Source organism: Anguilla rostrata, chromosome 5 (genome assembly GCF_018555375.3).
Source record: "Anguilla rostrata isolate EN2019 chromosome 5, ASM1855537v3, whole genome shotgun sequence".
Taxonomy (NCBI): domain Eukaryota; kingdom Metazoa; phylum Chordata; class Actinopteri; order Anguilliformes; family Anguillidae; genus Anguilla; species Anguilla rostrata.
This window is the reverse complement of record NC_057937.1, coordinates 2,767,501-2,794,764: the sequence shown is the minus strand read 5'-3', so window position 1 is coordinate 2,794,764 and position 27,264 is coordinate 2,767,501. Positions and strand designations below refer to the sequence as shown.

The following is a 27,264-nucleotide window of genomic DNA, read 5'->3' as shown; positions in this document are numbered from 1 at the left end:
CGAAGCCGTCTGGAAAAGACATGGAAGTTGTGAAATTTTTCTAACCGCGCTTGATGGCGGTTTTTTGGCGGTCGCAGACCCCGCCTGGCCGGAGGCGTTGGCGCTCCGGTGCCTACGCCGGGGCACTCGATACTCCCCGAGACGCGGCCCTAGGTCCCTGGAGAGGGGAGGAAACAGGACAGCCCGTTTTACAGCCATCAGTCATCCAGTCGCTGTGTTTACCCCAGAGCATGAAAGCATGGAACCCTCGCTCCGCTGCGGCCGCCGCTCTCAGATGAACTTAGCGGCTGGAAGATAAGATCAACACACACACATGCACACACACACACACACACACACACACACATGCACGCACACACACACACACACACATGCACGCACACACATGCACGCACAGACACACACACATGCACGCACACACGCACACACACACACGCACGCACGCATACGAAGGCAGAAAGGCTGGCAGCCGCTGGCCACCTAAAACACGGCCGGATTTTTTTCCTACATTTATGCGCGTTTACCGGGCCGTACACTCTCTCCTGTCAGGCATTCCTGCTATTCTGATTGGTCGAGCCATTCTGAGCCACGTAGCCCATACTTACGTATGTATTATGTATCAACGTACTAAGGAAAATATTAGGAAATAGTAGATGACGGGCTTGACCCAGTTCTCTTCGTCAGGTCTAAAAATGGCCTTTGGAACATCTGAATAATTTAGCAGCGACACTTTTTAATGTCCGTCTAAACACATGTCGTGTCTGGCATTGTATATGTTCGGTTGCTGGTACTTTCGATTTTTAGCCACGTTGGCAGCTGACCGGTTTCTGGAAGCCAGACGATGTTTTATTCATTGATTATTTTAATTAATTAGGCCGTGCCCTCCTCTGTTATTGCTCATATTGCATCTCCGATAACTTTGCTTAATGATTCATAACTAGGCACTCAGGACTGCGCCTTGGCCTTTAAACATTGATGGCGGTGATTCTTTGTCTGTCAGTCTTGGCTGGGCTGCAACAGGAGGGAACTTGAGTTTGTTGAGTCCAAGGAATTCGCTGCCCTGCCAGCTTGACGCATTCCCAACAACAGAGCGTACGAGCGTGAAGTTTGTCCCTTGCCAGTCTCCGTAACTTATTTTCTTGTTTTTCCACAGCCAGCCTGAAAACTGTACCTCCAACAGTATTAGTAAAGGCCATAGGGGTTACAGGTATGTCTGTGAGAGAATATTAAAGCGATGATAACACTGCAAAAAATTTAAAAATAATAAAAGAAATACAGGAGGTATGTAAAAAGTGCTGCGTGCCTTTTTTTTTTTTTTTTTCCTCTTCCGGAACAATCTGGTCCAGAAAGATCCCTCGTCCGCTGCCAGGAAGTCACAGAGAACCTGGCATCGCACTGGACTGAGCTGAATTAATGATGTGGCTCTGAGCTGGGTTTCTCCCCCTCGCCCTGGAAGGAAAGAGAGGCGAGCGAGCCCCAGCCAGGACTCGCTCTGAAGAGTGCGCCGCCCTGGTGGCCAGTAGCGAGAGAGACGTAAAGCACCCTGTCACATCGATCCGCGGAGAAACCAGGAAGCGCTGCCACTCTCAGATCCTTCGCAAAAAGACAGGAGTACAGCAGCCTAAAAACACACACACACACACACACACACACACACACACAAAAGCAAAAACTAAATAAAACCTCGCATTTATTTTGCGTTCTGTGGAGAAAGACCGGATAGTGAAGCAGGAATCTGGGTGGGGGTTCACAGCACAGGGAAATTTGGAGACTTTTGAGGGCAATAAATTTGCATTTTGACTGAGCTCAGTTAAGTTACTAAACATCATATTGGTCAAAGAAGACAAAATTTCTGAAATATAATCCCTATAGACGTTATCATAAATGTTTTGCCAAAACATCCCATACCTGCAACACAACAAAAAAAAAAATCATCTAAAAACATGAATACATCTTTGACCAAAAAAAGCATGGACATTTTTTCCACCCTGATTCAATAATGCTTTCAGCTACTTTCAATTACTTATTATCTCAAATTGGAATGAAAATCGCTCACTGTTTAGTTGACGCGAAATTGTCAGGCCGTCTCGCGGAATTGAATATCAGGTGCCCTTTGAGTCCGTGGCGTGTTTTTATCACGGAATTGCAGAGTATTGATTGGCAGAACAATGCCATCCAGTGAGAAAATGGTGCTATGCTGTCGACGTGAAAACTGATCAGCTCTTTCATTGCCTCAAATCTTCCTGTGCTGTTTGGACGAGAGCTCTAAAAGGCCGAAGCCATTATTGCAGCCTTATTGTCCTGCACTATGCTGATAAAACTGCAATAAAATCTGGAGGCTGTTGTATCCTGCAGTCTCTGAAATAACTCCGTTTTCATACGCCGACACAGGAGACTGTCAGAAGGAGACAAAAAAATACTGAAAATCATAAATTAGCACCTCAGTTTTCATTTCATACTGTACTGCTGAATTTGTGTGTGTGTACAGTACATACAAACACACACGCATGCGTACACAGCTTTCACCCTTACATAACCTTTAACCACACAAATGCATGCAAAATTAATAAACAGGTCATTGAGGTCAGACATTAAAGACTTGTCACCGAGCTTAAATTCATATGCATAACAATTTCCCATAAAGTGATCATCAATGTCGCTATTATACATAATTCCAAAGCCTGATTCTGCTGCGGAATGCTGGATGAATTCATATGACAGTGAGTTCTTGAGCATAACTTCTGTTGATGTAAAAAAAAAAAAAAAAGACCCACATAATCATGTCAAAATAAGAGCACCTCAGCCGCCTGAGGCGAGTCATCTTTTTGACAGAGCTCACTGCCCCGTTAAAGAGGCCAGCCGGGAGTTTAGTCTTCGCCCGGTCATATTTTAAGTTTTACGTTTGATGGATAAAAACTTGCAACGTAAATAGATTTCGTAAATTTACAGCAACGCTACAGCCACAGCAGTTTGCCAGTGAGCGCCCGGTGTTAAGAAACAAAACAGTCCTGCCCCGGTATTTATTATCGGGGATGTAGCAGTTAGTAAATTTCTGTTTTAACGGCCCTCTGGATTAATTAATCTGGCCCGTCCCGTGCTCAATCAGCACGGTCACTTTTAAATCGAGCGGCCTAGCGACGCCAGCCGCATATCACCGGAGACTCCCTGACCTTAAGATATATGTTTGTTCTGAGGAGATCGCGATGAATCACGCGCCGCCATCTTAAGGTTGGGCACCAGGCCTCAGACCCACACTAATCGCCACAATATACAAAAGTGCTTTAGAGTCCCCGTACTTAGGCTGACATACTCCAGTACCCCTGAATGGCTCCAGCTAAATTATCCCTCAGGCTTTTGTTCCTGGATTAAAAAAGGGCTGAAATTTTTCCCCGCCCAGGACGTATCTGTCAAGGCCGACAGGCGCACAATGCCCGTCTTGGGTCCGGGGGACGGCGGGTGTCTGCTGGAACCTGTACAGTGGCGGAAGCGAGGGATTCATGGGATAGCGTCACGTCAAAACCATAACACTGAAAATGAATGGAGCTGTGTTAGGGGTATTTTTTTGACCCGGCTATTTTTATTATATATATATATTTTTTTTAAACGAAAAGTCGAGCGCGTTTATTTTAGTTTCGTAAACAGCGCGGGGGACGGCGCACGCTATCCCGTAAACCTGCGGCGTTTTTGTTTTGACTGAGCCCACCTTCCACCTTTCTCGGGCGACGATGGGCGAGTCATAACAGCGCCAGACGAGGCCTCCTCTCCAGGTGTTAGCCACCGCCACCACGAGCGTGTGTGTGCGCGTGCGCGTGTGTGTGTGTGTGTGCGCGTGCGTGTGTGTGTGTGCGTGTGCGCGTGCGTGTGCGTGTGCGTGCGTGTGCGCGTGCGCGTGTGTGCGTGTGCGTGTGCGTGTGCGTGTGCGTGTGCGCGTGTGTGTGCGTGCGTGCGTGCGCGCGCGCGTGCGTGCGTGCGCGTGTGTGTGTGTGTGTGCGTGCGTGTGCGTGCGTGTGTGTGCGTGTGTGTGTGTGTGTGTGTGTGAATGGCGGGTTTTGAGGACTTTTGGCCGCACGCTCAGTCTTTACAGCATGGTCTACCGCCAAAGTCGCCCATTCCATTTCGAATGCGGGGACGTTTGATTTTATTTTAATAATAATTAATTTTATTTATATAGCGCTTTTCATCGTAGAAATGATGTCAAAGTGCTTTCACAAAAGCGACAAAACAATGAAAGTGCAAAACAGGGCATTCAAATAAAGTCACAGGGCAACAGTAACCTGTAGCGTGCAGTGGGTCAACTAAGACACTGAGAATGGACATGATGATTTATGCTAGGGCGATCAAGACTGGGGGGGGGGGTGCTTTATGGCTCGGCCCCCCCATTTGGACGGGTCTGTCGGGGACTCGGGTGCGCCCATGTGACTCGGGGAGCCCTAGAATGGCCGGCCATGTGGAAGCCATTCGAACCTCTGTGGTTTTCAACAGAATTGCTATTCATAACACTGGGAGCGAGAGAGAGAGAGAGAGAAAAGGGGAAGAAATATCTCTAATCGCCGGGGCCATTTGCTACACGGCTCTTAATGCCGTTTACACCCCCGGCCCGGTCCTGAGAAGAGTCCGGCATTTTCTTTTTCTTTTTTTTCTCGATGCCTGTGTTGGGGTTCGCGCCGGCGGAATGCAAGATGCTCATCTAAGTGTGCGAGCGAGAACGTGGAAAACCGGGGCGGCGTGTCGCTGACGATCAGGGCTCGGCCCTTCTTCTGCTCAATTTGCATCGTATTACACAGTTCACCCCGACGCAGCACTGCGCGCATCTAACGGACATTATGTGTCACCACTGACTCGACCACGGCAAGAGTATTAGGCCTTTTACGTTTCGTCTTTCCTCATGTGAGTTTGGCTCGTTTTGCTTTTTTCTTCTCACTTATTATTATTTTTTTTACCAAAACACACTTTAGCGGGGATTGTCTAAACAGACAAGGGGCATGATTAAAGCTGGCATCTAAATATAAATAATAAATAAAACCTGACATGCAATTTCTAATGCGTAATAACGAAAATCACGGACACGAATGTATATTTTTCTTACCCGTGCCTCTTATAATGACGTGGAGTAGGCTTCATTCTTACCGACGTCGCTCCCACGTCCCGCTCCCATGTTTCTGTTGCGTAAGCGTGCTGACGGACAGCGCGAGGGCTGTGTTTGGACAGTTTTAAGACGGCAGCAGCCGACGAAGCTCAGCGCCAGGCAAGCATAACCGGGTTTGAATGTCAAAGAAGGCAATAAAAAAGGAAGGTGATATTTTCATAGATGGGGGAGGGGGGGTTGGGGGGGGGGCGAGGATCGATTCCGCGAACCCAGTGAAAAAAAAAAAAAGGGCAGTAACAGTCGTGCATTTTCTCATTTGCGGTCTTATTGAGAATCGGTCAACGTTTTGATTGACGGTGTTTTAATGGTCCGTTGGCCGTCCCCGCTGCCGCTCGATACGTTGCATCATTACCGCCATCATCGCTCTGGCCCCGCGGCCGTCGCTCGCGGACGCACATCGAGCGGGAGATGGCTTTGTCAATCACACCCATAATCAGAGCTTCGCAAAAAAATTGCTATCTTGTGCGTTTACTGTGCGATGTGACTGTACGCAGTAGTGCCAACAACGTGAAATAAGATTATTTAGTAGTATAATCGCAGATGTGAAATCACAGCCCTGTGAGGGGTTGGGGTTCTTTTTTTTTTTTTCTTCCCAGTGATTGCTTGACTGTCATTCAGAATCAATTTTGGCCTTGCGGTCACTGTCCGTGGAGCAGTATTGATCACTGCAATTACGTGGTCAGCCCACAGAAACACACGGCTACCAATACCGGGGTGACTGCTCGGGTCATTCATTTCTGAAGACAGAAGTTCTGTGAAAATCCTGAGACGACAGGGGCGAGTACAAAAGGCTAACGGTTTCTCCTCGTCTTTTCCAGTTTTGTTTTTGTTTTTGTGTGCGGTGGTCCAGCGGTTAGCACTGTTGCCTCACGGCAAGAAAGTCCTTAGTCCGAATCCCGGCCAGGACCTTTCTTTTCGGAGTTTGGGTGCGTTCCTTGTGTCCCCGTGGGAGTACATCGGGTACTCCAGTTGCCTCCCACAATCTAAAGACATGAAGGTTAGGCTACTTGGAGGGTCTGCATTGCCCATTGGTATGAGTGTGTGTGTGTGTGTGAGTGGTGTGTGTGCGCCCTGCGATGGACTGGCGACTTTACAGGGCGTATTCCCGCCTCTCACCCAATGCATGCTGGGATAGGCTCCGGCACCTCCCACGACCCTGACCAGGAGTAAGCGGGGTGTGGATAATGGATGGATGGATGAAAGTCACCGCAATGCCAAGTACACCCACACCTGCATGGATTCCTGCAGGTGAAGACTGTGTGTGTGTGTGTGTGTGTTTCCTGTGCCCTTCTCCCTCTGAGCTGGGGACGGTTTAACTACCTAGCGACCACACGCTAAATCCGGTAAAACCCGCTTTCTGTGGAAGGAGGGCGGTGACGGGCAGCGGCAGGTAGGGCTATAGGGCTCCGGTGACATTTTCTAATTCAAAATGTCTGCTCTGGATATAATGGAGCGTGTCTAATCACGGCGGGGGGGGGGGCTGCTAATCAAAACTCCGCCGGCGATTTTAATCAAAGAGGACCGCGGAAAGCCGGAGATTCGTGCTTTTAAAAAAAAAATGTTTCTTCTTTTTTTTTCTCCCCTCGAACGGCTTCACCGGTCTCTCGCGCCCGCTCCTCGTCTGGGGCGAGCCGGGGTCACCGCCGTGCGACACGTCGCCCACCTCCAGCTCGATTCACCCCCCCCCCCCCCACCCACCTCCACCACCGCTCTCTCCCCCACCCCGGAAAATTGGCTCCCCACACGGACCTGGCCTCCATCAGCGGGGCCAGTTAATTAAGCGGACAGAGACAAGATGGATGCTATTTCAGTAACTCGCCGCGGCCTCTCTCTCCTCCGACTCGGCGACGCTGCACGCCCAGGTCAGACAGCGCCAGTCCCCTCACTAATTTAACCGGGTGCACTTCATTTGATTTACCTCAGCTTTTTATTTTATTTTATTTTATTTAAAATAGAAGAGCAGACAGCCCACTCTCTTCTCATATTTTTAGCTTTATTCAGGCGGGGAGAAAGCAGAGAAGGGCCTCAGATAGAGGAGGGAGGATGGCTTAGAAGGTGTTATTGCGGGGGATTCGTATATGGCATCGAGATAACGGCTGTCCTACGGGCTTGCCTACAGGCTTGCCTCTCGCCAATCCACAGCAGTTAGCAAAGCTATAACTAGCCTGGCACGACTAGCTCTGCGATTTAATGTGAAAGCGTGAACTTGCGTTTATGTTGGAGAGGGAAGAAACGTTCAAAGGTCTCATGGACAAAATTGTTGCTTCTTCTTCTTCTTCTTCTTCTTCTTCATTGTGTTCTCTGTTTTTCTACAGCTTTCTGAATTGTGTGCTTTACGTGATGCACTGCTCTGAGCTGCAGGTGGCTTTCAGAAGCGGGCATGTGAGGCTCCCAAAAAACATCCTGCCAAAAAAATAAATAAATAAAATTAGTATATAAAAATAAATTAGCGCACAGCGTAGACAGGTGTCAGGGGAGGGAAATGAGGGGCGGACTTATTTTGGTGGGTGGGGACCGGCAGTTGGCACTGGCATAATCTTTGTGAGCGGATGTGGTAGATATGGATATAGAGACGCATATGTTACTGCACACACAACAGGAAGCAGGAAGCTCTCGATAAAGAATGGACTGACAGAACCCATTCATTATGGCTCTAGTGCCAGGCAGACTTCAGATAGAGCCATTACCAGTCACTCAAGCAGTGAAGGGCTGAACTGTGATGTCAGCACGGTGACAGCCAATCAGCAGCCAGGCCTGCCTGCCTGCCTGCCTGCCCTACATTGCATTACCTCACATTCCATTACATTCATTTATCAGGCACTCTAAATCCACAGTGAATTACAATGTGAGAGAATGTCAGGACATCTACGTGCGTTAGACTCTCAGTTCTTTGGCTTGTTTCCAAAGGGGAGCCCTTTTTAGTTCTTTAGGGAACCCTCCACAGTAGGTGCTAAAAGTGTGAATACTCCTAGATTGAGCCATTTTGCCCAACAAAGAGCCCGTGAACCAGACAGGGTTCCTCTGAGGAGCATTTTCGAACCACTTCACAGCGTACGTGAGAAACATTTGAAGACCACTGAGAGAGCGTGGGCAACATCATGCGAGTACTAAATGTGAGGTTACGTACACCAACCTTGATACGAACAAAGATTATCACACAAAATACAATCCAAATCAAAGGCGTAATAAAAATTCATAGAACAGATCATACAGTCGTAAAGCTAACGTCCATGCAGAAGCCATAAAGCATGCTATAACGATCCTAAAATAATTACATAAGGAGGAAAAAAAAGTGGTTATGCCTGAGGCTCAAATATAAGTAATGAGTCCAACCGGATACACAATCTGAAAATAATCTCCTGCGCAAAGATTGATTCACGAGATTATGGCCACATTAAGCGTTTCAAGAGCTGTCATGCCACAGAATGCAGTGGCAAAGTAAACATTCCAGTAAGACGCTAATTTATGCCACGCCTTCCACGCAGGTATCATTTAAAATGAGGGATTTCCTTTTACAAGTGGCTTCGGCCAATGAAAACACTGCAGTGTTCCCTTCTGACCCGCAAGACGTAATTCTATTGGGTGTGTGACAGGGTTAATGTGGGTAGCATCGTCGGTCTGGCTCGGAAAGTATTTCAAGTAACCTAGACAACCGCACCCTCCCATCAGATAGCGATATGGTTTCGTATGACACGGGACTAATGGATCCGTGTGCTCTTCGCCGCGGACGACGAACGATCAGTTCTGAGATGTCGAATAAACAGCGAGAAATGGCACCAGATGCCACTTAGAAAAAAAAAGCCACACAAAGTGGTGGAAGTAGAATGTGCACCGTTCACTGTTGTAAAAAGCACAGATCGCTTAACTGCCAGTGGACACACGTTTTTCAAGACTGTTTTTCATTTGCTTTTTCCCCCCTAGAAAAAAGAAAAAAAGAAGGGTACAGTACAAAATACAGACCATAAGAAAAGCATCACATTTCAAAAAAAAAAAAAAAAAGTCACCCTTGCCTTTTGGTATTGTTTTACGCGATACGATCCAAATATTAGACTTCATGCACAGAGATCAATAGTCTCCATTTCAGCTGATGGATTTCGTGTCACGTGGTTCGCATGGTCCTTAACCGCTGACCCCCCCCCCCTCCCCTCTCTCCGGGGGGGGGACTACTACCCCCGGCGGGCTCGTGCACGTCTCCGAGTTATTTCGCTATTGGACGGGTATTGGCCCGACCCCGTCCCCGCGCGTTGTCTTTTAATAAGGCGCAGGTGCGGAATCGCACTAATAACCCCGCTGATTGCTCCAGCGTTAATTGTTTCTTAGCAGATAGGGCTTGAAATGAGCAATTAGCTCTAACCATCAAGATGAATTTCACACGGGCATCTGCCTGGAATACTAAAACCCCAAAACTCGAACGGCGACGGGCGACGGGCGACGGGCGACGAAAAGAACGATTAAATTCGCGGCGTGTCTGCGCAGACCGAACTCGTACGGCTCAGGGTGGGAGCGACCGCGGCGGCCATTACGCGGGATTACCGAAAAGGGAGAGTCACGGCGTTCGCTGGCGTCAGTCTCTCAGAAGGACTGCTGATGTTTGATCTGTCCCATGAGCGCATGCAACAGGATATGCTGTGGTGGGTTTAGTTTACGATTTTCTCTCTCTCTCTCTTATTGTTTTCCATCTCTGTCAAGAAATAAAAATAAAAAAAATAGCTAAATCATTTAGACATATTGATGAACTGTGAGGAAAATAGGAATGCACCAATGTGATAAAGCCTTTGGTGGCAGTGTAGTATAAAGGTAAGATGTTTTGTACCTAAGGTCGCAGTTTGATCTGGTAGACTGCTTGTACCTGAGTAAGGTACCTACCTGCATTGTTCATCATCATATAAATGGATCGCGAAAAGTTGTGTATCCGCTCTGGTAAGCACTTAAACCTGCATTCATGTAATCCTAAATGAAAAAAATAGGCGTTTTTCACCTCATCTCTGCGGTGTTCGCTGTTTTCGTAGTGTCAATGATCATAGCGGGATTACGGTCTCACCAACCTGGATTCCTGGCCGGTTGTACAGGTTCTGGAGGTGAAAGCGAACCCAGCCCACGTGAGCCCTCGGATGGGGTCGAGACTCCCCGGTTAACGGTATAATTGGGCTCAGCCCCCGAAAGCTGGCAGAAATAAATTGGCCCTTATTGTGGCGGTGTCTGCAAGTACGCCCAGTGACCCGAAGTGTCTTCATCAGTGGAGAAAAGCACTTGTATTGCGCTGGCCACAGTAAATACAGAGCATAATTACATCGCTCTCATTGTGCTCTTTGCGGTGTTATGAAAGCACTGTGCTTCAGTAATGAAAAAGGCTTAAACAATTAATTTTGTTTTTGAGCAGTTGGCCATTGCTGCATTTGCATAAATCTGTTTCGTAAATCCATTTTAACCGATAACCTAACATTTAAAAGCCCCCCTTGCTGCATCAAAACATGTAAAATCTGAGCTCTTGTTTTGCGTCTTCCGTATAGGGGCCGACGCAAAGCAGTCGTCTCCGTTTTCCCGATCGTGGAGTAAAGCTCATAAATCGTTACTCGTGCGGAGAAGAGACGTCTCCTTGAATCCGTTGACATTTTTTTTTTCAGGCCGCCTTTCTTGTACCATTTCTCCGCCTGTCTCCCCGCATACCGCCATCACAGAGACGGAGTGTTTATGCGCGATCTCCCGCCGTGTAAATCACCCGTGTCTATCTTTACATCGAGCTCCGTCGACCGGTCACTCCTTTCTCGAAAATAACGTAGCCCAGAATGCACTGGGTCAGCACAACTGTAGCCGCGGGTTGAATTAATGGATTCGACGACTGCCCCCACGCAGAGCACTGGGGCCCTGACCCCCTTTGCGAGACCCTGCGGGGGAGGTTTGAATTGTTATGAGTGTGCCGTGTCCATTTTAGCTGACTGCTGTGTATTTAAATGTGATTTAATGCAGTTTGGGATTGTTGATGTAAGCGCTAGTCCCATGAAAGCTGAACAACGTTGACAGCACGCATACGTGTATGGATTAGATCGCGTACTACTTCCGCGACCTTGGTATGATTTAGACCAAGGGTGTTCAGGCTTATCAGAAATAGGGCCGGTGTGGGTGCAGGTTTTTGTTGTAGCCCAGCACTGAGACACCTGATTCTACTTCTCAAGGTCTTGATTCAGGAGCATGATTAGTTAATTAGTTGAATCAGGTGTCTTAGTGCTGGGCTGAAGCAAGTACTACCTGCGCCCACACTTGCCCTTATCAGATTAGATTGAACGCCCCTGTGCAAGATAGAGTTGCGGATCCATTTCAGTTCCCGAAAAAGTCTCACGTCTCAAGGAAGCTTTCGCGGTTCTGGGAGCGCCTGGCACGACCCCAGATTTCGCGGTGATTGTTCTTATTCCTCAGATAGCTAATCCTTTGAGTTTAAACTTTTTTTCGAGGGAAAGTTTGCAAACTTATTGCTGCGCTGCCTGTGTTAAAATTCTTCCCAGTTTGAAAAGCAGTTTGAAAAGCGGGACGGTGCTGCAGTTTCTCTGCGAGACGCATTGGTCTGACACGCTGAGATTAGTCATGACTAATGTTATAACAAATTATATCAAGCCCTGCGGTCTTTCTGTGTTTTTTTTTCGCGTTTAAAGGCCAGCGCGCTGACCGAATCGTTCGTGTGATTTCGGTTCCGGAATGTCAGTCCCTAGCCGCTGAGCTTGAGCGGGTAATGCCGGGTCCGAGAGAAACAGTCTGATGTCACGAGCCGTTTAGAAAGAGACGGACGCCGTGGAAGATCATTAATTCAGACCTCTTTCACGAGATGTGGAAGTTCAGAAGGGCATGGAAGTTCAGAAATGTACTGTACCAGACTGCATTGTGGGACGAGGGCCATGTAAAACACTTATCTGCACCAAAGGCCCTTTTGTAATGAGCCACAACATGGACAGACTTCAGACTTCTGAAGATTTCCTCACCAGGTATCACCCATGAATTACGCTGAACTTGGCAGACACTCTTATCCAATAACAGCAAATGCCTCACTTGGGCAACACAGTGTCCATATATGTATTTATTTTTGTGGTGACGGATATTCATATCATGCTTAACCATGTACTCAAACTAGATGTTGAACAAGGAGCGGTTCACAGCAAGGCTACATTTACCCAGATTCAATCTAACCAGAATGTTCTTTGCCGTCTCCAGATCAAGAATTACCTTTTTTGTCTCTTAAACGTGAAGAGCACTTGCAGTTGCTGTGTATACACGTGTAATAAAATGAATAATAAGAAATGAAGACTCTCTCCTAAATGTGTTCCCCAGCGTTGCTCTTGAAAAATGAGACTTTGTCTCTGGAGGAGAGGATAAACAGTGCCCTTGACTCTGTGTGTGTGTGTGTGTGTGTGTGTGTGTGCCCTTACAGGCCTGTAGAACAGTAGCAGGAGGAGCGCGGGAACCCTGGCCTGCTCGGGCCGTATCAGGATGGCTGACGCTGGCGCTGGAAACTCCGCGGGGGCCATGTTGATGACACGTCTGCTGCTGTTCGTCGCTCTGCTCTCCCCGGCGGTGCTGGGTAAGCTCTCCTCCTCCTCCTCCTCTGGCTCTTTAAACACCCCCCCCCCCCCCACCACACACACACACCCCTGCCCCCCTTCCTACAGGGAGCGTACGGACCGCGGTGCGAGGTGGTAGTAAATTGAAAGCGGCTGGGCTGACATGGCTGCCGCTCACCCTCGGCCGTTGTCTGAGGAGAATAAATTAAGACGTCTGAATTCAGAAGAGGAGGAGGGGGGGGGGCGGCGGGAAATGGGAGTTTAAAAAAAAAAAAAACGGGTGAAATGAAACACAGGCCGGGGTCAGGGGCGTCGGCCCCAGGGCAGCGGGCGCTAATTCTATTCCGCTGGCCTGTTAATGGAGATCGGCGCAGTCCAGGCGTCGCCCGGGCGACCAGCAGAACAGGGCTCATTGTGCAGCCGTTGGTTTTTTCAGTGTGTGTGTGAAAACGTTTCAAAAGTGGCGACGTGACACCGATGCGTCTCGCACACACGCCGTCGACACGCCGCCTCCCCGCGATCCGAGCGTTTAGCGTCGGATGTCGAGTGAGGCTCTGGCTGGCTCCGTACGCAAAACCGCTTTTCGCGCCACAGAAGGAGCGACGCGCGTTTATAAACGTGGTTATTACACATCCAGGCCTGTTTGCGATTACATGCCGGCTTCGCTCGCGGATTTCAACCCGATTACTCTTCCTCGCATCGCACGTCTTACGCTTAAACTGGCTGAGGCATCGTCTGACACAGTCTCAGCCCGCAACCTTTGGGTCACAAATCCATTTCCCTAGCCGCCGCGGCTATGCCTCTGGGGGCTAACATAGCGAGCGTTCGGTCGCACTGAGCGTGACGTACTGTACACCGCGTAGCTCCGCTCTGTTGGACTGCTGCCTGCGTGTGGTTTTGGCTTAACGAGAGCGTTTTACTGTAAGTACAGCGCTGCTCCAAGCCGAGGCACTGTAACTGCTACCCGAGGGCATTATGGGTAGGGAACTGGGCTCGTAACCTCAAGGTTGCTGCTTCGATTCTCCGGTACGACATTGCCGTTTGAGCAAGGTACTTTGCCTGAATTGCTTCCGTGCGTCTTCGGCTGTATAAATGGATACTGTGTAGAAAAACGCATGAAGTTGTGCAAGTCACGTTGGATGAGAGAGGCTGCTACACAGCAGTAATATAATAAATGGTAATGGCTTGGTTTAGGTTTGGGTTTAGTTTAGTGTCAGGGGTTTACTTGCGGTCTGTAATTACATAGCAATTATATAACATCGTTCATCTTGTGACAAGATGTACACGCTGCGTAGTTACATTGTAGTTACCGTTTGAGCACACGGTAATTTATCACGTTATTACAAACCGCTAGGCGGTATTACATAGCAAAAGCAGATATTTTTTTTACAAACTGCTGGCTAGTTTGAATTTTGCGGTGGTTTAAATTGAGCTGGCGTGGGCTCAGTTGTGCTATTTATGTGTTTTCTTTTTGCTTGGACCTCAGGATAACGAGGGAATATGCTCGAAACTTTGCAATGTTACCGTGTAATTAACTGAACACCCACCAGAGTGCACGCGTTGTCACACAGAAACGAATTGCGAGGTAACAATTCCTCTGAAGTGAAGTGGCCGCCTGCCTGCTTTTGCTACCCGTGTTTTTCATCCTGGACTCACCCACACAAACACACATATACAGTACACATGCGTGTGCGCTTGTACACGCTACGTTAATGCACTGGCATGTCCACTCACACACACACACACATACACACACTCACCCACACTCACACACACACCCACACAGACACACACACAGTATACACACTCACACACACACACACACTCACACACACACACACACTCACACTCACACTCACACTCACACTCACACGCACTCACACACACACACCCACACACACAGACACACACACAGTATACACACTCACACACACACACACACACACACACACTCACACACACTCACACACACTCACTCACACACACACTCTCACACACACACCACACACACACACTCTCACACACACACACACACACACACACCTCACACACACACACACACACACACACACACTACACCACACACACCCTCTCCCACGGAGCGTCCCTTCTACTCACACCACACAGCCTTCGCACACATACGTCCCACACCCACCTCTCTGGAGACAGAATTCTCCTCCCCAGCGGAGCTGCTCACACGTGCCATCCGTCATACCGCGTCATCACTCCACTACTCCCGTCGTATCAACACGCACCTTGGACACAAACAGCACTCCACCACAATCACGACCCAGTACACTTATGCAAACCAAATCAAAAGAACACACTATGACAAACAACCACCACACACACACTCTCACCACACACTCACACACACACACACACACACACCACACACCCCACACACACACACACACCTCACTCACACACAACGACACACACACACACACACACACACACACACACACACACAACCCCACTCCCCCACACACTCACCACACACACACCACACACAACCACACACACACACACACACACACACACTCTCACACACACACACACACACACACACTCTCACACACACACACACACACACACACTCTCACACACACAGCCCTTCCGCAGCGGGTCGTTCTCCGTTCTGTGAGGCTCGTAGCGGGCTTGGCTTTGATGCGTAGGGCGTGGAGCGCTGTTCTGGCTGGAGGCTAATCCTATTAGCGTCTCCCTCCGCCCCGTCCTCTGTGAAGGAGAGGATATTCTCTCTCCCCGCCCCAGCGGGGGGAGGCTGGCTGCGATCGCGTGGCGCATTTCCGTCGATACGCGGGCGTCGATATCGCTCCACGTACGTCCCGTCGTATCAAACGGCCCTGTGTGTGGAGAGAGGGGGAGAGCGGGGCACTGCCTACCCAGGATTCCACTGACCCGAAGTAGCAGCGCTTATGCAAAACCAAATGGCAAAAGTAGTACTTGACAGCTGTTAGAATGATCATTATATATATATGGTTATGTGTGTGTGTGTGTGTGTGTGAGAGAGAGAGAGAGAGAGAGAGAGAGAGAGACATAGATAGACAGAGAGATAGAGATACTGACATAGAGAGAGAGCGAGAGAGAGAGAGAGTCAGAAAGAGAGAGATAGAGAAACTGACATAGAGCGAGAGAGAGAGAGAGAGAGAGAGAGAGATATAGTATTCATAGCCAGTATACTTATTTGGGGGGTTCAGGCAATCACAGATGGCATGACAGCATTTCCCTGCAGTGACAGGAGAAGTGGTTTTGCGTCAGGGTAATGTGGCACGTATCGGAGCGTCGGGATGTAAAGGTATTCGGCGCGCGGTGCGCAGGCCGAGCGTTCGCCCGCGGCGGGCCCCCCCCGGAACGCCCGGCTCAGCCCCGCTCTCATTCCGGAACATTCCACACACGGGCGGAGCAGGTAATTGACCATTCAGCCAGACGTCTCTGGAGATGCACCTGCCCCTCTCCAACACCCCCTACCCCCTGCTCCCTACCCCCGCCACACACACACGGTAGCACACACACACAGGCAGACGCTCTCACAACACACACACACACATACCACAAACAGAAGCCTACCAGGCCATTTTAAGTGCATGGCCATAAGTCACATCTTGTGTCAGGACCAATTTCAGCTGGGACCACAAAGAGCAGGGAGGTTTGTCATGGTTTCTCTTACTAACAAAAAAGAAAATTGTGTGCATGTGTGCCTGTGTGTGTGTGTGTGTACATGCGTGCGTGCGTGTCTCTGTGCCTGTGTGTGCAATGTATACATAATACAATATAATATATACAGTATTACGTATACAATGCATATGCATATAATTAGTGATGCATTGTGGGAGATGTAGGCGAGTCAGTAGTAGCCCTTATGACCCTTAGAGCTGTTTCACTGTAATCCAAACACTGCGCTAATTGGGAAGCTTAATTAAATGAGCGGTCACACTTGTCATGTATGCTCTGAGAGTGTGTCTGAGTGTTTTTATACCTGTGACAGGACTGGTTTGGTCTCACGCGGAAGACAAAACCACACGGCTTATGTCTTTTCCCGACCTTCGCGGTTTTGTATAACAAAATTTTAATTATAATCTCCAAATAATGAAAAAAAAGTCACCATTTTGTATGGAAGACATTAGGCCATTCCTTGCTCTCATCCGAAGGGGATGGCGACAGACAGACGGCGCGTGGCTGACCGTCTTCGCGGATCGGTCTTACCGCCAAGCCGCGATGTGTCCAGTGCCATCGCGTGGCGAAAACCGCGACGTTAGCGCTACGTACGTGGCGCGCGCTGCTCGACGGCGGACGGAGGAGGACGAAGTCGCGAGAGATGCTCGTACGTCTCTTCGTCTCCGAGCTGTAAAGGTTTTTTTTTTCGCGGCTTTTCTTCGGCTCGTGTTTTTCCCGCGCCGGCGACAGACGCCCGCGCTGCTCTGCCAGCTTTCCACCGATTGGAGTTCACACCGAGCAGCCGGTTCCCGCCGAACGACAGTCACCCCGCGGGGGGGGGGGGGGGGGGGGGGGAGTCTACACAACATGACATCATTTCCTGCTAATGCATTAAACGAGGTTGGAAGGTCGTCCTTACCCCGCTTAGCATCCTCATATTTAATTCATTCGCTTGAACTGCGCCAACAAAATGTCAATTAAAACTTTAATCCAAGGTCTTAGTCTTTACACCTTGGAGGCACAACGGGCCTGTTGGGCTCTAATGTGAGTTTGATAATCCTGCGCATGTGGTAGTTATTAAATTCATGAATTCCTGGTTTTGTTATTGTTACCGCGAAATAGAGGTTATCAGCGAGACTGAACTCTGTGCCTTTGTGTCCGCGGCCAAAATTGTTTTGGCTGTTTCTTGTCCATTGTGACTTACAGTGGACACGGTTGTGTTGTCTTAAGCATTCCCCAGTATGTTTACACAGCTGTGTTTTTACTTGATCATTTGAGGTTCAATGACTTCCTGAAGTGTAAAAAAAAAAAAAAAAAAAATTAATAAAAAAAAAAGGTTAATCCAGATGGGACAAGACTCCACAGCTCTTAGATAATGGAGTTCTTCTCTCAATGTCGAATGTCAATAAACAGAATCAACAGACACAAAGGAAATCAATTGTCTGTTTCTTTTTTGCGAGTGTCGTTTTACCGATGAGGGCACAGGCGTCTGAGGTGTTGAGCGGATGGCTCTCGGGGTGCCAGGCGGCGCCCAAAATTATTTATATAGCACACTCAATTAATTAAGCAAATGCTTTTAATTACCCCTGCAGCTCAAGTGAACGCGCTCACGCAAGGAAATGAATCAAGCGTGTCAAATATGCAAAATCTCCGTGATTGACTGCAAGGCCTTTGCAGTTCCCATCAGTCATGTGTAGGGGACGCGGGGCGGAATGAGAAGTGGGCGGGGCCTGGCACCTGCTCGCTGGAGCCGATTTTTCTTCAGCTGGAGCTCACCGTGCTCCGAATCTCCTTGGGACGGCCCGCCGAATGTGCATTAGTTCTTAGCTGTGGGATTGGTCTCGCTAAGGGACGGCTCACCAGTTAGTTTTAGCAGCATGGGTTGTGTCCTTTGGGATGGCCCACCAAAAAACAGGGATTTATTACCACAATATTTTTACCCACGTATTTTAGTTTCTCTAAAGCAGTGGTAACCAACCCTGCTCCTGGAGATCTACCGTCCTGCAGGTTTTCACTCCAACCCTAACAAAGCACATCTCACTCAAAAGCTACAGATTCTAGGTAACTGTGCTACCTCTATGAATGGCTGCAGATGGGAGCAACGTTAGCTTTGCTATTCTTTTTTATGTTTTTCTGCCTGAAAATATGGTTGGCTGTAAAACTTTTTTTTGTTTGGAGTTCTGCTCGGTGCGTGCAGGAAGAAGCGAGGTTGTACCATTCAAATATTTGCTCTCTGGATCCATGGAGGGTTTTCTAAATCAAATGAATCGAAATGACGTGGATCCCCTGATGTAGACTGCGACTGTGACAGCGAGGACAGCATACTATCAGACGTGTGCTTCGCTCAGCCTGACGTGGACGGATCTGCATCCAGCCTGAACTCGGTTTGGGAAAAACGCCGCTTTTCACCGGCTTCCGAGACGAGACCAGTGGGAGTTTAGCAGTGCTTAAACAAGGAGCTGTTTTTTTTTCGTCTCGTCTAGCGCTTTTGATATCGTTGCCGTTGCGGCGATTCGTGATTTTGGTTGTTGCGCTGGCGGACTGGAGATTAAAGCTGAATAAAAGTACCAGAATTTCCTGCTAGCGGTGCTCTCTCTCCGAGCCAGTACTCAGCTCTGATCTAATCTCTGAGATTGATGTCAGTCTTATGACAGTCTAACATTAATTATAAAGGAAATCATTCGCTTAGTAATTCCAGTGACTTCCACGTGAATAGCAAAAATCTGTATACTGTACCAGTCAGTGTGTGTAATGCTTATGAATGTGTATGTATATGTATATATATATATATATATATATATAGCATTTTCCATGCAGATAGAAGCTGCAGCAGCCAGTTCATTATTTTGATTAATTTATGGGAAAAAGTAGAAAACTGGAGCAAACCCCACAGACTTACTTTGATTCTGAACAGTTGATGGTCCGTTGACCAGAAGCAGTCGGATGAAAATCGAGACCTCTAATTTAAAGTCTCCAATAATCTGTTATACTGTCTGTTAATGTCTAGAGACTGTTTACACAGTCATTGCATCATATGTGCTATTTATTTATATATTTTTTAAAAAGCAACAACCGTGCAGAGGAAGGAACAGTCTTTCTTTGAATCGTTTGTGTGCGTTTGAGTCAGTATTATTAAGGACTATGAGGATAATGGATGACCCCCCTCCCCACCCCCCAGCCTGGGGTACTGGCCCTATGCAGGGATTACATCACACCTGAAAATGTGCTCAATGTTGGAGCCTATAAATGCCTGGTTAACCTGTCATGTCTGCCACGAAAAAAAAGACAAATCACTATCCCCTCACCTCCACCCCTCCATCAATCTGGGTTAATTTTAGTGAGCTTTGGTCCTCTGAAGGCTAAGGCAATTTTAGAATTTGCTTGAAGCTACGCACAAGTTCCCCGTGGAACACCATGGAAGCCCTGTTCTGTTCCTCGATTTGTTTTCCTTTGAAGTTACCTAATGTAAGTCCTGTTTCAATACTCTGATAACTTGCTAAATACAGTAAACCAATAACTTAGTAAATACATGGACACATTTTTTTTCCTCATTCTATATTCATGTACTGCACATAATAAGTGAGAATGTTAAGGAGAAAATGATTAAACTCGCTGCATGGAGGATAGAAGTTGTTAACAAAATAGCAAACCTTAATGTGGAGTTATCCCTTACTTACATTTTTACATATTTCGCATATTAATATAATTTGATATATACATGGACATTTATCAGCTGCATCGCTTTCCTCTTGTTTCATTTTATTCCTATACATTCTGATCTCCACATTTTAGACAATCCTGGGCAACCTGTGAATGCAAGATTAGTTAATAAACTATTAATTACTTAATTTATAAATTAAATTATTTGTTAATCCATTCATCTACAGTGTAGTCACACAGAAATGTGTGAGGGAAAGTACATGTGTTATACACAAGCAGCCAAAATCATGCCTCTTCCTGGTCTTACTGAGAGACGTTGCTCACTAGCGCCAGTGCTGTTGGCTCCAGTGTAGGTGTTTCAGCCACCCGTTCTAATGAAAGTGAATGGTAACAATGCGGTCAAAATACATTGTTAATTTTTTCCCACAAGAAAATGTAGTCGCAGTGGGTGTTTTTTCTTTGTCTGATGTCTCCCCATGTGCCGATTTGTTAAGTTATTGTGTTATTTGGAAAGGTTGTAATACTTAGCGGATGATTCAGGGACAGTTTGCATCACTGCTGAGTCGCTGTATCTCGCTGGAGATCGGACCCATATAAGGGTCCCCCTTCTGCTTACTGCCCAGTCTCTGGATCCAATTTGTACAGCATGGCGGCGCCCACAAGCTGCACTTCCTGGGCTTCAAAACTCTTTTCACCAAGCCCATTGAGAGTCAATGGGTGATGTCACAGTGATTTGGTCCCTATTTTTTGTACAGTTTATGGTTATACTTCTAAAAACTGTGACCAAAGTCATCAAGGCAGAGGCTGAGCATTAGTCAGACGGATTGGAGTATTGCTGGGTGCACTAAATTCTGCATTTTGTCTTAGATGAAAGCTGCCCGGTTTTTTGTAATCTAATAAGTCTACCCAAGAAATAAACCTCATGCTTTATTGCCTCTGCAGGATATCGTCTGAAGCAGTCTTTCAATTTGTGTCCATTTTCAATGAATCAAGTGTTAACACTGTGTTCCAGGGTGAAATCTTTACCTGGAAGTCATTCATTGAATGCCAGCTGTTCAGTTAAGTTCAGTGAGCTTCAGTTAAGTTAGCTTCGATTTTGTGAAAATAGGCCATTATATTTCTCTAATAACCAGGATGCTGTCATTTCGCCCATTTTATTTTTAGTTTTTCTTTTCTGCTTTCCAAGACCATAAGGATAGAAAGACTCGTAGGGTCCTGCTATAGTGAAATAAAACCAAGGGAAAGAGTTTGCTTGGCGACCCAAGTGTTTTAAGATAGCCCCCCAAGTGCAGTTTATGAGGTGTGTTGTTCTTGGTTCGTCTAACTGTAAATGTTCCCCGGTGGTTACTTTTTTAAATGTGTTCTGGCTTTTTCTGTGCGGAAAACCTCAAATTCATTATACAATGTATCGTTTATTAAATTCATGGCACAAATTAGCATTTGCGGTTACCAAGAGAACTAGAGGGCAAAATAAAAATCCTTGTGTTGGGGTTGAAGAAGGAAGTGAGCACAGCATTGCTGTATTTTTTATTTTTTCTTCTTTTCACAAAAGCACTGCCACCTCAGCTCCACTCCAGGTCATGTGACCATTTAGCGGACACTTCTTACGTTTGACATCATACTCAGTGTTGTTATTATGAATGGGGATTTTAGGCCGTCCTGGCCCTTACGATGGCCAGGCGTCCTGTGGCCAGCTGTATTTCACATCTCCTCTAGACGGCTGGAATGGACGTTTGTTATGAGTCCCAGAGTCATTGCAGTTGTGTTCGTTACTGCAGGTAAAGCTCAGGCCCTCTACCCAGTGTAATAGCGCGGATTAGCGCACAACGCCGTGAAGCTGGGCGGTAAAGTCCTCTGATGTGTGTGACATGAACACTTCTGCGTGGCTGGCTGGCACGTTCAGCGATGCCTAGCTTTGGTGAAACCATGTATGAAGCAATATCCCTGAAATTTGCCCTTAAAAATTGTCCTCTGTCGCTTGACTCTGTTATTATTTGCTCTGTTATTACAGATTAGGTAGATGGAAAAAACGCAATGAATTCAAAATGCCTCGTTCAAAATATGATACACATGTTTTTTTTTTCGTTTAAAGTACACTTGAGGTTCCGCAGTGGGTAGAGGGTGGGGGCGAATCCTCCCTTCTGGATAGCAAACACACACACACACACACACACGACTGTATTCAGTTAACATCCCACACTCACAAAGCTAGGCTAACTGGCTAACTGAATTCAAACTGGCTCATGCGTTGTAGTCTGTCTGTTGGTTGATCATGGCTATTTATTTAAGTCTTTTTTTGTTCTCTTGTGTCCTGAATCCAAACTTTTCTGTGACCTTTCTTCATGGGGGATAAACACTGGGTGGCGGTTTGTTGTTTTGATAAAGTGTTGCAAGCGATACAGAAGAATGAATGGAAGAACCGTCAGCAACAATCAGATGTCTGACAGAGATAAAGTAAAACGATTCTGCTTTATTGCCGTGGAAACGCATTTCTGTGCTGGATTGTTCTCTGAGCGTAAAGGTGATGGTGAGGTAAAATTAGAAGTTTTTTTCTCTTTCTTACAGTACCTGCCAGGAGGAACCCTAAAAACGTCTACCTCAGCTGTCAGTGTTTCTTTCTCTGACGTATCTGTCCGATTTTGTTCTCTTCCTTTAAATTGGGACTCAGCCATCGTTTTTGCAGTTATTTTTATTCATTGAGAACCTTTTTGGAATACGCTGAAGCTTAATATTTAAATTAGTAAATTTGAGTGGTTAGCACAACGGGTTAGCGAACTGGGCTTGCAACTGCGATCGCTGTAGTTTGGATTCCTAGGTGGAGCACTTGCTTGTTGTATCCTCGGTCACGGCTCTGAGCCTTAATTGCCTCAGTAAATATACAGCTTCAATCGCTCTGGATACGAGCATCTGTTGAATGGCTAAAAATGTAAATGTCTGTGGCGCATCGCTCCGTCAGATCTGTTTTTAGCTCGGGATTTAACTGAAATATTGCCATTTCCCGTAAAGCCGTCCAGACAGAGTTGGACAGAAATAGTGAGACTTCTTTGTTCCTCTTTATTTTTATTTTTTTTTGTACCCTTTAGTTTTTTTTTTTTTTTCAAACCTAGATAGAAAAATCAATAACTCCTTTCAACCGACAGGAAGGCTGGAAATGGCCTGAGTAGCTGGCCAGCGCCATCTTCCTTGTCTTAGATTGCCAAAGTGCTGTCAGAGCCGGCGAAACAAACGACAGCGGCGTTAAGCGGGAAGGCTCATTTGGAAACGGGTTAAACGCGACGCGGTTTTATCGGTGTCCTGAAGGGCGTGTACATCTTATAAGTGGATGAATTAGAGCCGGGGGGGGCCTAAGTGGCATCGTTCGAGGCGTTGAAAGACGCAATTTGAAGTCGCGTGTTGAGAGCAGAGTGGAGTTTAATGAGGACGGATATTGACAAGGGGGGATCAAGGCGTTGAGATGTTAGTTTACATCAGGTGACACAACGCGTGCTCGGACCGGTGCCCTCAAGATATCATAAATATTACAGGATGACTCTTCATTGTCCAAATTACTGAGGCTATTGACTTTTGCTGCATTATATATTCAGGAAAATGGAAAATGGCATGAATGGAAACGACAGTCAGCATTTTAGCGAGAGCCAAGAACCGAGCGTTTTAGTGTGTCAGAGTGATTCCCAGTATATGAATAAAATGCAATGTAAAATTAAAAAAAAAACTGTTCCAAGCGATCCCAGGCATTAATTTCCAACACAGAGCCCCCCGGTTGCCATTTTAAAGAGATAATGACTTTAAAAAAAAAAAAAAGTGCAAAAACTTCAGGAAAGCGTGAAAGCCCCTTCTGCCTCCGCTTCTCCACGCGCATGTTTCAGGCGACCTGCGTTTCCCGCTGAGGCCAGCCCAGATGGGAACCCCCTAATGGCGCGCGTGATTCCTGGCCAAAAATGTCCTTCTCATGCAAATACCTCGTCTGCAGCAGACCGCTGCTTCGCACGTCGTTATCCTGCCGAAACGCAAGGCCGCCCCATCACGTGTCACCGACAACGATCCCTTATGCTGAGTCAGGAGGTTTATATTTCCCTTTCATATTTGAGTGCTTGGCATACGTCCTGTTTATTTTGCGAATGCTTGGATTTGGTCTGTTTCACGGTTTAATTCCGTACCAGTAACCCCGTAAACCTACTGGTTAACTTCAAGGGAACTTTGCCCATCAGACCTTAACAGATACCAGACCATAGAGTCCATACATGCACTAGAACAATGCCTTAACTGGATGAGCCACCCCAGCAGTTATGGAGTTAACTGTTCCAATTGGGACTGTTCTAGTGCATGGGTGGGCTCTATGGTAAGGTATATGTTAAGGCACTGCTCTAGTTTCTAGTGCATGGATGGGCCCCACTGCTTGGGTTTGAATCCAAGCTGTGTCAGTGCTGAGGGAGCTGGCAGCCCTGCAGAGGGATTGACCCATGGCTCGAGCGTCACCAGGGATGCGCAAATCTGGCTGGTTTTCCTTTTTACCCGATAGCTAATTGAGCGATTAATGCGACTGATTAGCCTGAGAATTAATTAATCAGGACCCTGTTTCAGGAAGCTGGATTACTGAGTTAGCTGGATAACTGCACTGAGTAAAGCTCTCCCATATTTGGAACATGAACTAAAGTAAAAAGAGCTGTTCTGGGTTTTACTCCAGCTAACTCGGTAATCCTGCTTTGTGAATTACTCCCCCATGGTGTCCCAGGTTTAAATCAGTCCTCATTAGAGGGGAAGAATGAACCACAGCAGCACTACTGGCCTCCAGGGTCCCTGTTTTAGTGTCACCAGGGATGGGAGGGTTTCAGTCAGCCGGGATATCTCACCGCTCACTAGCGACCCCTGCTGGTCAACAAGGATCCTGCAGGTCCACCTGTTGAGCCGCATGTGAAGTGTTTTTTTTTGATTGGCTGATCCTGGCTTGCGTGCTATGGCACGATAAGAAGGGGTGGTGGCATCACATGCTTTGGAAGAGAGCCCATGCTTGTCAGTAGAGGTTTTGGAAAAAACCGATGATGTACGTATGCTATTGGGCTTTCCAAATTGCCGAGAAAAATGGAAAAAAGAGAAGGTCACCCTTAAAATGACCTCCAGTACATATTACAAACATATGCGTCCTTTAGGGAACATAAAATAAAACGATAACTGCTTTGCACTGTGTAACCATCCAAACTTTTTTTTTTTCTTTCATTGGAATGGCCATTGGTTTAATTTAAGAATACATGCCCCCACACTTACACCCACACACACACACACACACATACACACTTGGACGCACACAAACCTAATGAGGCCTTATGCAAGCATCCCCAAATCAGACAGAAATAGCCGAGCGCAGATCTCTGAGGAGTCCATTATAGCCAGTCCAATGTGGGATGAATGGAGAGTGGTGCAGCTCCAGTAAGGATCTGAATCGGTGCTCGTCAGCCTGGCCTGGCAGTGGAGGGCGAGGCTCGGAGAGGCCCTTAGGGGAACCAATCACAGCGGTCACGTTAATGGAGTCCTGTCAACAGGTTTGCAGCCAGCTGTGCTTGCTCTAACAGGAATGCAGACAGCTCAAAGCTTCGTCCATTATATAGCCATTATAAAAAATATGTTTTTTCCCCCTACTCTATTAATTATAATGTTAACTTGACTTTTGCTTCCTGGAAGAAACATAGGGTATGTATCTTTCAATAAAAATAAATAAATAAATAAATGAATAAAAAACTATTAAAATGTCCTTCAAATATTTTCAGCACATTTCTGATTAGTTTGAGGTTTTCGCTCTGCGAGAAGCACAGGACTGATGGAGGAAGTGTTTCAGATCAATGCAAATAAATGTAATAATGTAGGTGTCTAGACTAGGGGATGGGATCAAATGGGCGGGAGAGAGAAATTAGCCTCTTAGTCCTTGAGGTTCAGGAGGGGAACTGGGGCACTTTGAGAGAGGCCGCGCGGGGTGGCGCGGGGCAGTTGGGAATCCAATACGACTGGCTGACAAAAGAAGGCCTCTTATCGAAAGAATGTCGACCTCCTTTGAGAAAACATTCCATGTGCGCTTCATCTCTTTATTAATTGTGCTTTTAAATAAAACATAATTCCTTTGACAAAAAAAAAAAAGAAAAAAAAATTAATCTTTAATCTCTCACTCCCTGTGGTGTCCCTATCTGGAAATATTAATATGGCCGTGGGCAATCGTTCTTCCTGCTGAGGAAAATACTGCTGAGGCTTGTATTTATTTATTTATTTTTGAAAGCAAATGTCCACATGACAGAGATAGAAAAGTATTTGGACCTACTATAAAAAAGTGTGAGTCTTTAATTAATGTTCAGTCAAAAAGTTTTGGAAGGTCCTGTGGGTATTTGCAGCACTAAAAATCACACTTATCTAAGAAAACATTTTCATGACTTAAATTTTGTAAAGAAATTGGCACCATTAAAGTATGTGACACATTTTATTATGGGTGTGAAAAATGTCCCAAATATTCATTGTTTTTCGTCCCAAAACCCTCACAAACATATTGCTGTTAATTGAAATTTAATTGAGAAGTAACACATTAATATACAATATTCATTGTCAGTGCAATGCTTGGAAGTGGAAAAAGATGTTGTATTGACTACAATTAGTATATTACTTACAGGCATTAAAAAATAGTTTTGAAATAGACTGTAGTTAGATCTGTTCCACTTTGTATCTTAACTTCACAAATATTTAAAAATCATATTTGAAAACCAAGTGTGAGTGAATTACACATTTTTTAAACCATTACCAGGAGTTATGAAAGTTAGCAACCTGAAAAAACCTTACATTCTGTTCTTCTCTTTCATGGATTCTGTGGTAATAAGATCAGGAAACAAATTGGAAGGTCATTAAGTACAAGTACGTCAAAGTGTACATTTTCTAAAGTCAAAGCAATTTTATCTGTAAGTAGGTCAATTATTTGTAAGCATATTATTTTACATGGATGGCTTTACATTCACTTGCTCATCAACATACCTTTGCTCGTATTAATGCTCAAATCTGATTGGCTTAGTGATGTACTTTGATATTTTGTATATTTTGCATACTTAGTTTCCCATCGCAGTTCTGATCACTGTCCATAAACACGTCAGAATATGAAATGTTCACGACGTAAACAGCCTTTGTTTTGGTTCTATGCTCCAAATGAGCGTAAATCAGTTTTTTTGTTTTGTGATGCTACACTTACTTTCCAAAAAAAAAAAAAAA

The 27,264-nt window shown here is 46.4% G+C and overlaps 1 protein-coding gene across 7 annotated transcripts in view; it reads left to right on the top strand.

The window, feature by feature from the left end:
• adgrl3.1 (adhesion G protein-coupled receptor L3.1) overlaps nucleotides 1-27,264 on the top strand; it is a 220,295-nt gene that overhangs the window by 47,062 nt on the left and 145,969 nt on the right. For all 7 annotated transcript variants that reach the window (XM_064334582.1, XM_064334585.1, XM_064334584.1 and 4 more), the window contains exon 3: nucleotides 12,564-12,713. In XM_064334582.1, the coding sequence (XP_064190652.1) occupies nucleotides 12,623-12,713 (91 nt within the window). In that variant the 5' untranslated portion in view covers nucleotides 12,564-12,622. The remainder of the gene's footprint in view (nucleotides 1-12,563; nucleotides 12,714-27,264) is intronic.